Source organism: Aulonocara stuartgranti (genome assembly GCF_965226115.1).
Source record: "Aulonocara stuartgranti genome assembly, chromosome: 3".
NCBI classification, from domain to species: domain Eukaryota; kingdom Metazoa; phylum Chordata; class Actinopteri; order Cichliformes; family Cichlidae; genus Aulonocara; species Aulonocara stuartgranti.
Window position 1 is genome coordinate 63,774,869 of NC_138941.1, and position 9,976 is coordinate 63,784,844.

Here is a 9,976-nt window from a genome sequence, read left to right on the forward strand (position 1 = left end):
GCGAAGTGTAGTAAAACTGACAAGCTAGTCAGCGAGTTAACTCCAATTTTTAGCTCTCGGTTTTTTCTCTTAAACCTGGCCGTCAGCAGCTACTGTCCGGACTATGCATCCCTGGCTGATTCAATTCAGTGCAAGTCATCAGAGTAAACTCAGGTAATGACAAAAAATTTACATAGTTAATTGTGTTGTGAAATATTGGATATTGCGGTTATGCATGTATATACATTGTAGATATAAAGAATCCTCAATATATTTATAAATAAGTATATGTTTTGGATTTTTGTAGTGGGTAGATCATTTTGACTTGGTCATTTTATAAGTAGCTCACATGCGGAAAAAGTGTGAGCACCCCTGCTCTAGACTGTTTCTGTGAATCTCATTTATGCTCCAGATCAGTTTGCAGACGGTGAAAAGAAAGTAAGGTGGTTTAAACGATTACTTAAGTCTTTAAAATGTTAACATTTTACACTCAAGCTCGCATAAAATGTGCCAGGCATGAAACACCAGCTTGGCTGCACTTCACTGTCTGGTGCGATCCATGTTCATAACCAGCAGCAAAGAGTGACACTGACTGTTGCGTCCAGCCTGCTAAACCCTGGGTTGGTTCCTTCTTGTCTGCCAACATGGGCCCCAACAGCTCTAAAACAGCCCCTCTTAATGATGCTGTACCATAAAGCTCTATTTTGGGTCTAGTCTTGTTTGCACTGTATATGTTGCCACTAGGAGTAAACGGTACTTTTGTACAGAACTTTTCATTTCACTGTTTTGCAGATGACTTGGATATTTCTTTGTCTTTAAAAGCAGAGACAGATTCATTTCAGTTGTTATTACGTTGCCTTGAAGACATTTAACAGTAGATGTTCTTAAATTTTTATACATTAAATGAAAACAAAAAAAGAAATTGTCATTTTTGGCAAGTCCAGCCAGTGCTTAATCAATGTATTTACACATTAGTATTAGACACGGTTTGGTTTTTGTAATCATCCTGCAGTTCACTGAAACTCTCCAAGGCCTTATAAATAAAAAAGATTAATTACTATGTTTGACCAAGACACCATTACAATGATCACACCAGTGTATCTAAATTCATTAAACTCCTGATATGCTGTACTAAAGTTTCCTGTCACATCATTAAAGAAGCATGAACACTTTTAAAACACATTTCATGGAACAACTTTCAATTTATTTCTAAAGCACCAACATGCTGTACAAAAAGAAAATAAAAAATAAGAGATCAAGAATAAATAAGTATGTACAAAGAGTAAAAGTTTATGACATTTAAAAACAGCAGGAGATGGAGCCTGTCTCCAGCAGCAGCTCATTCCACATTTTAGGAAAAATTTCAAAGGTTCCTCTGGATTTATAAAATGTCTTTGGGAGAGTCAAAAGCACCTGGTTAGCTGATCTACAAGCACGTGACAGCATGTAAGGGTGAAATATCTCAGAAAAATAAGGCGGGGCAAGACCATTAGGAGACTTGAAAACAAATAAAAGAATTTTAAAATGGATTTAGAAACTGAACATGACACTAAAACCGGGGCTATGTGCTCTGGTTTGCTTGTACCAGTTAAAAATCGTGCAGCAGTGTTTTGTACCAGCTGCTGACGTGAGGGCCCTGCTAATTCCAATCAAAAGAGAATTACAATAAGCCAGACGAGAGGTGATAAATGCATGGATCTGTGTCTCTGGGTGGCCTCTAGACAGGATGGACTTAATTTTTGACAGCTGCCTCAACCGAAAGATGGAGGACTTAACCACAGCTTTGACATGTGAGTCGAGTTTTAGGCTGGGGTCCATTTTCACACCTAAATTAGTGATGCTGGATTTTTCATGGGGGCCAAAGAGGAAAGGTCAAAGGCAGCGATACAGCTGGAGGCACTGGATTTAGCATGACCTCAGTCCATATTCTCTGTGGCAGAAGATTTAGTGTGAATCCTGAGCCTTGTTTTTTTTGTCAGAGCCATCAGCTGCAGGGATGAACAACAGTATTATTTTACATGTAAAGTAACACACAGGCTGATCTGCTCTGACTTCTTCTCTGTTCTTTGGCAAAGCTGCTTTCTCCCCTCGCTCTAACTCAGAATATGAAAACATACAGCAGGTTCTCAGTGAGCGATGCACCAACCTGATCATATCATGAAAATTAATACATGCTTATGTGTAAGGGACCGTCACACAATTAAATATTTACTTTCTATCTTTAATTTAAATCAATTAAATGTAAGAAGGACTTCCAAAAATAGAAACCTACTGATCTGATCTTTATTAGGAAAATAAGAAATTATTATTAATAAATTATTATTAAATAATAAATTATTTATTAATGCTTTACAGCTAGCAAAGATCGACTTGATGTGGATCCAGTGTGAGACTGCTCTCAGACTGGTGCAGTAGTATCCTACATTATACTTACGGGGCAGAGTAAAAGCCACCGGAGAAAGAAGAAAAAAGTATTCAGCTACAACATGAGTTTAAAATGTCTCCGTCACTACCACAGTACAGAATAATGTGACTTATAATTACACACCACGGAGCTCAATGCTACACATTAGCTGAGGAAAACTTACCCGTGCTGCTTCTGAGACTGGTTTCCTCAGCCTCGTCTTCATTACCCTCGTCTTCCTCAACCTTCTCACTGTCAGCCTCAACATTTGTTACAACCACTGCTACACTTCCTGTAAAGACAACATACATTTTGAGCTATATGAAGCAAAACGGCAAACTTTACTACCCTGACATAAAAGAGGCACTGTTACTACATAAACACATACAGAACATTAAGACCCATCTTCTACAATCTGTTCAGTCTTAAACCAATCTGTTATGTTTATCTGAGGAAGGAGAAGGAACCATGTACCATTGCCATTAAGGAGGGGTACGGTCACATGACCACAGGGACAACCCACCCACACATACACACAGGTTAGTTAAGGACAGCGTGCTCCACATGTGAGGAAACATTTAATGCTTCTTTTATTTATGAACTGCAGGGTAACGTTTAAACGTTTTCAGCACTGCTGCTGTATAAATATTATTACATAATAATAGTATACTATTATTATTATACTGAACACAGGTAACCATGAGTCTGGCTGCTCTAACCTTTCTCCTCATGCTTCAAGTTTCTGTCTCCTCCACTCTGTTTGCCTGTTCACCTCCTCTGCGCTACACTGAGCGTCTTTGAGCAAACACTAATCTGTTAAAGGATCGGCTCAGACTGACACGAGTCTCTGAACATCAAACTTTATAAGACAGGAAAATAAAGATGTTACCTTGGTTGTCGTTGGCTACACGTCTGCCTCCTGTAAACAGACGTAACACAGACTGTCAGTGATCATGGATGAACTCAGTGGTTTGTTCTACATGTGTGAAACAGCTCAGTGTGCTGAGCCTCGGACCAACTCTAATATCATCAGACCTCAGTCAGCAACATGTTCAAGTCATTGACATGAATGAATGAATAACATGCTGAAGTATAATCCTACAGTTTGCTGTAATTCAGACTAAATGTTGTTGAAATGTTTCAAAGTTCTACATGCAGATGTGTCTGAGTGGAGACGGTGGAGGAAACGAGCTGCACACTATCAGCAAACAGCAATCATTTCTGTTCTGGAAAGAAAAACTACATTTATGTCCCAGAGGGGTCAAAGTTATTGGATTAGAAGCTGCAGACAGGAAAAGTCTGACATCATGTCACATGACTGACATGTGACCTTTGACCCCCTCATGGAGTCCTAATAAAATAATAACTGAAGTGTTTGAAGACTGAAAGACTGGAGCAGCTGCTGTGATGTAAATTATACACAACAGCTCACTGTACTTACTAAGACAGCCTTTTTTATGCAAGCATATCAGACCCAGACCTCCACAAACACAAAGCGCAATCGCAGCCAAGGCTCCACCCTGTGCACCGATCAGAGCTCCAGATCCAGGTTCCTCTGGATGGTCACCGTTCTCTGAAACACAGACGTGAGTTTTAGGCTGAGGTCACTGTCAGCATGTTATTTGCTGCTGTTTGTTACTGAGATGTAGATTTGAAGCCACAGTCATGATGAAGTCAGTGATTGGACAGCAGTGATGTGCAGGAGGTCACTGAGAGGGGACGGCATTGAAACAGAAACTGTTCATATCTGGAACTTTTCAGTGATTCTCTGAAGGAGATCGCTCCTCTGCTTCTTCGGGGCTGCAGAGCTGGGCTAAATGTAAGATGCTAGCTTTGTTCTCAGATGGACTGACATGGCTCTGACCACAGGACTGTGATCAGGACAGTCATGATGCAGATCTGCTGGACACAGAGAAGCTCACTGCTCTGACTGAAGAAACAAAGTTATGATCAACAACAGAGACAATAAAAAAAGTTTCTTACTCCAAGTCTTCACGACATCCACACGGGTCGCCTCATGAACGACTTCACAGCTGAACTTTGACAGGTCAGACTTCAAAATCTCCACATGGTCTCGTCTCTGGAAGGTCTCGTCGTTATTTGGAAGAACTCCTGAGCTACTCAGGCCGTCGTCTTCAGTCAGAACACGCCCGTTTCTTCTGATCCTTACAATGATGTTTTTGCTGTAGAAGCCTGTGGCGAGGCAGGTCAGGGTGAGGTTTGTCTCCACTCTGGACTTCTTTGCAAACACGTACACGTCAGGTGGAGCTGGAAGGAGGAAATGAAAACTGTGTCACTAAATATTAAAACATAATTATGTGAATATGGTTTACCTCTGAAAGATCACAGCAGTGTATGAAACTGAATGTCTTATATGAGCTGTGTTTTCTGCGGCCTTGACTGTTAAGTGAGGTATGAAAAATTGAGGGGAATAGAGTTGCAGCGTTTGGGGTTTTTGTTTCTGGGACCAATTGCAAGTAATTGCAGTGACCCCTTGGTCACCCAGAGGTCGAGCATGCAGCACCTTCAACCTCCAAGTGACCAATTTTACATTAAAAGACAATTGCACAGGTCACATGACACGGACCAACTGAAATCAATCTGATCTTTTGGTAAAGGTCTGCAATCAATCACCATGTAATCCATTAACAGCAGACAGACCATGAACACAGTCAGTCTGTGCTGCGTCTGCTCTATCATTGATTTCTGCAGTGAGGTCTGAGACTGGTGACTTTACAGCAAAGTGCATGAAAGAGCTGGATTCTCCGTCCTCTAATGAATGTGGTGATAATGTAACTGTCACAGTTTAAACATGGCTGCTCTAAGACGTCCTCTGGGCCTGAGGAGCTGACATCAGCTTGGAGCTCCATCTTTCAGCAGTTGATAGATACCCACATCATTCCTGATCTTTGGAAAACCTCTGATATCATTCCTGTTCCAAGGAAACCTGATCAAGCTGAAAGTAACCACAGACCTGTAGCACGTACACCAGTGAATGACAGGATTTGAGAAATGTGTAGGTATGTTTAAGGAAATGTGTCAGACAAGAAAGGGCTACAGTTGATCACGGTTTCATTTTAAGTTAGCTTCAGACGAAAGACGATTTATCATCCTGAAGTACAGCAGTCTGTGTGATGATGTGATCACAAACCTTTAAATGTAAAGAAACTGGTTTTGATCCAAAGATGGTGACCATCACAGTGCTGTGAGCATACAAGGTCAAAGTTCAGTCTGACAAGTACCCCAGTGTTAATATTGATAACAGTTTTAGATGTTGGTCTGTTTTTCTGTTCTAGAAAGTTCAGTCAGACGGACTAACAGCATGATGTGGAAATCTTTCAGTGGCAGGAAAATGATGGTTACTAGATGGTTACTTTGAGATCCCTTCCCAGACGCCTTAACGCCCACTCACATCCTGGGCCATCTGATCTCAGAAATTCGCATGATAAGGTGGGGCCAGGTTTCACAATGAACCCACCCGAAACTCTGGCTGATTGGGGCCCACACCCAATTTCACACCTTGGCTCAGGCGATTAGAGGATCATCAGGGGGTCCTTTTGTCCCTCTGTGGGGGGTCACTCCCACTAGGTTTATATCTGGGACTCTCCACCATTTGACCTTAGAACTGAAGAAGCTTCTCGGATGAGAGGTGAAACGTCTTCAAGTAACTTAAAGAAGTCCAGACGCTTTTCTTTGCAAGCTCCTTTGACGACGATGGTTACTAGAAGTGTTGCAGACATCCATGAAAACCACAGTCAGAAACCCCATCGTCGTTCTCCATGTCTGTATGAACAGTGTGTGTTACAACAAGTCAGGAGGATCCAACTGATCTCCTCTCAACATGAACGGTGACCTTCTGACAGCAGACACAGATTTAATTAAAAAAAACAAAGAAAACACTGAGCTATTACACTGAATCTATTGCTGATGTTAGTTCTATAGACTTCAGTAATAATGAATAGAAAAACACAGATCATTATGTCATACATACGGGCTTTTTTCAGCTGCTTTTGTTCAGAAGTCACAGACTTGCACAGCCAATCGATGCACTCGTTCTCCAGGTATCCCTTGGTGTACTCTTTCAGCACCTGGTCATTGTCCCACTTTGTCTTTGAAGGAAGTGCCTCTTTAACTGGAGCGACCCAGACTCTGCTTTTATCATCAAAGGACAGGAAGTCGTTTCCATCATAGTTATACTTGCTCACGCCGTGGACAAACCTGAGCGCACCGTTAGGCTGCGTCTCACCCTCACAGCCCACCATCCACTGAAGAACATGAGGGGCTGAAAGCAGGAGGGCAAATATTAATAAATGAATGTTTAAATAAACATCAGAGGAGAAAATATGGACATGCTGATGATTCCATGATTAATAATTACACATCCTCTACAGAGAAATACTTATATGTATATATAATTGGTGTAATATACTGGGACATTTATAATTGGAGTGTTTGTATGTTTGTATATATTTTGTAACTCTGCAATATGTTGTATTGTTTAACTTAGTCAGTTACTGTGTTGGAGCAACTGTGATCACATCATTTCCTTTGGGATTAATAAAGTTTGATTCTAGTCTTGTTGTTGATTATTGGTCCTTCAGATTTCATGGATCTTACCTGAGTGAACAAATCATTGAAGCACAGCAAAGACTTACAGGCAGAGTCATTCTGTCTCATTCGCTCCATCAGGATGCCGATGTTGACCTTGAACCACTGCTGCTTGATCCTGCGGGACTGTGTGCCTTTTTCCCAGTAATCAGCAGGGAAATGCTCTCTCATCCACTCCTGTTTGGGAACTTTTGTCTGATTCTCGCTATCATAGTAATCGATCATCCTGCCGTCCAGCAAACCCATGGCTGTGAACTCGTGGATGCCCGGCAGTCCAACGGGTTTGGAGAGTCCAGTGTAGATGTAAGTGAGGGAATGAGTCTCTGAAAGTCACACAGGTAGGAAAACACAGGAGGAGGATGGATGAGCTCTGATCTTTTTACTGGGCAGGTATGTTTGAAGATCCATGGATCAGAAGCTCTGGCCCTTTGGTATTTCAGTCATGAACAATCAGTGAGCAGCAGTAAATAATCATCTGTGTTATTTCTGTCACAGTTTGAAAATGAATGTTTTTTCTGTTCTTGCTTCTTTCAAACTGTTTCAGAAATAAATCAAATATTTGGACCCAAACCGTCTCCAACATCATAAACACGTCTTTCTTTAAAGTTTCAATATGTAATGCAGTGATTTTAGTCTCAGCTGTAAATGTAAACATCCAAATACACAGTAATAACTGATATTAACTGAGAGTTCAAACTAAAGCTGAGGTTTGTGTGAAGACGTTACTGAGCTGTTTGAGACCTACAAACTTTACAGAAGTTTGAAATCAGACAGAGAACTTCCTGTTCTCATTTGGTTTTCCTGCAAGAAAATAAAGTTTTGTTAACGAGTGTTTTTACACTCCGACTCAAAAACAACCACAACTTTAACAACTTTAACAACTTTTAACAACACAACTTTAGCCTCAGTCAGAGGCTGGATTAAAGGTTGCATTTTCTTAAATGTTTAATTTTTTTAATAGTTCCAGTTTTACATGTTGAGGTGAGTTTGCGTCCCTGTATGAATGAAGCCTAGGCTGGGAGCAAGGACAGAGTATTAAAACCTTTCTGTTTCTGTTGTCTTCACTGAAACTTGACTTTGTTTATTAAAACAGAAAAATGTATAATATTCCTGAACCATGAGGGAGGAACAGAGAAACTAAGAGACCACCTTTAAAAAGCAGTCAGAGCTCTTCAGCAGCACAGATGTGATCTGTGTTTGTCATTTAGTGGGAAATCTTGAGGACAGAGCACGGTGCTGTCCTATAAACAGATCTCCTTAACCCTGCAGAGAGCTGTGATCAGGGATCCTGCATCATTTTAAAACATCCGCTATAAACTTCTTAAATCCTCTGTCTGACACATAACAGCCACATTAAACCGGTAGTAACACTGAAACTAATGAATAACCTGCAAAAGTTGATTCTGTTCATCTGGATAATTAAGATTAAGGAACTGACCTCCCAATTGCCAACAGCCCATTGTTCCATCGGTGGGCTGGTTTCAGTCATTATGCAAATGTGCTGTTTATAAGATCGGGGAAACCTGCCGTCAGCTGAGACTGAAGAAGTTACTTGGATGAGTGACGAAACGTTTCTCCCACAAAACGCTACGTCCAAATGAACAGAATCAACTTTTGGAGATTTACTTACCTGGATGACTGAACATGCATCAGAATGAATAACCTCAACATTTAAACAAAACATAACTAAAAGTAAGCTTAGCTGAAAATAAATACAATAAAACTTTATAAAAGTTAAACTCGTCTGACATGTTCTTAACGAGGCCACATGTTTCTTTCGGTTTGAACCCGTCTCATCAACGTGTGCAAAAACACTAAAACTCACCGCTGTTTACCGTCACTCCTGTCCCCACAAGGACCAAAACTGAGATCACGAACATTTTAATCCAAATATTGGATTAAAAGTTCTTATCCGGAATAAACTCCGATTTATTCCCCTCTGTTGGACCAGCTTCACCTCTCCATCTCTGCTCCTCGCTGCTTCCTTCCTCTGTGATCTGAGTGATGCATTCAGGAGCCGCGGGTAAACTACTGATGCATTCAGGCCCACCCGTCTCCGTTTTTTTGTTTTTTTAAAAATAGACTTTACTTTTACTATATATATATATATATATATATATATATATATATATATATATATATATATATATATATATATATATATATATGCAGCCTCCTCCCTCACACCTCTCACGTGGACTCTTTTTTCTCCTTCCATCTGGCAGACGCTATATATATATCTATATATATATCTATATATCTATATATATATATATATATATATATATATATATATATATATATATATATATATATATATATATATATACATATGCAGCCTCCTCCCTCACACCTCTCACGTGGACTCTTTTTTCTCCTTCCATCTGGCAGACGCTATCGCAGCATCTGGGCCGATCCTCCAGACTGCAAAATGCCCCCCCAAAAAGACACATCAGAGCACTTGGGGAAATATTGTATGGGAGAAGAAATGCATCAGTGATCGTGTTTATAATCACGTGAATAAAGTCTGTTGTTAGTCTGAAAGAGCTCCAGGTCAGCATTGTATGTAGGTAAAGTCACCAGCTTGCAACGTTCTGTCTGCTGTGTCGACCATAGTCTCGTGCTGCCATCTACTGACACTTAAGTGCAACAACAGGCTCTCCAACTCCAATCTTCCACCACTGAATGTGGAGCAGCTGTTTTGTATCTGATATGGAGGGAAATTCACACAAACATACTTTAAAAAATGCCTGGCTCCTTGTCTTTGAACTGCAGGAGAGAAACAGGTGTCAGGTCTGTTGGGTAGGTGATGAGTGAAGAACAGAACAGGAACCAGCTTCACTGTGAATCATGACTCCTGATTCTCTATGAAAACCTTTTCAACCCTCAGCTAAATCTATCTACTGTGGCCTGAACTGGTTTAATGTTGCCACAGGGATTTTCAGAGTGGCCACAAAATGACTTTCACTCTCGCTTTCATTACTT

At 40.5% G+C, this 9,976-nt stretch overlaps 1 protein-coding gene across 4 annotated transcripts; it reads right to left on the reverse strand.

Moving 5' to 3' along the window:
* Positions 1–1,134: 1,134 nt before the first annotated feature.
* Positions 1,135–8,973, reverse strand: LOC309694159 (class I histocompatibility antigen, F10 alpha chain-like). Of its 4 annotated transcripts, none has more exons than XM_082513983.1 (8): positions 8,817–8,973; positions 7,039–7,314; positions 6,375–6,665; positions 4,367–4,651; positions 3,825–3,956; positions 3,273–3,302; positions 2,568–2,675; positions 1,135–1,967 (listed from the first exon to the last, which is right to left on the reverse strand). In XM_082513983.1, the coding sequence occupies exons 1-8, from the start codon at positions 8,869–8,871 to the stop codon at positions 1,924–1,926; spliced, it is 1,221 nt and encodes a 406-aa protein (XP_082370109.1). In that variant the 5' UTR covers positions 8,872–8,973; the 3' UTR covers positions 1,135–1,923. The 4 variants fall into 4 exon arrangements, with proteins under 4 accessions (XP_082370109.1, XP_082370110.1, XP_082370111.1 ...); XM_082513984.1 differs by having other exon boundaries at positions 2,528–2,675; XM_082513985.1 differs by lacking the exon at positions 2,568–2,675.
* Between the last annotated feature and the right edge of the window lie 1,003 nt (positions 8,974–9,976).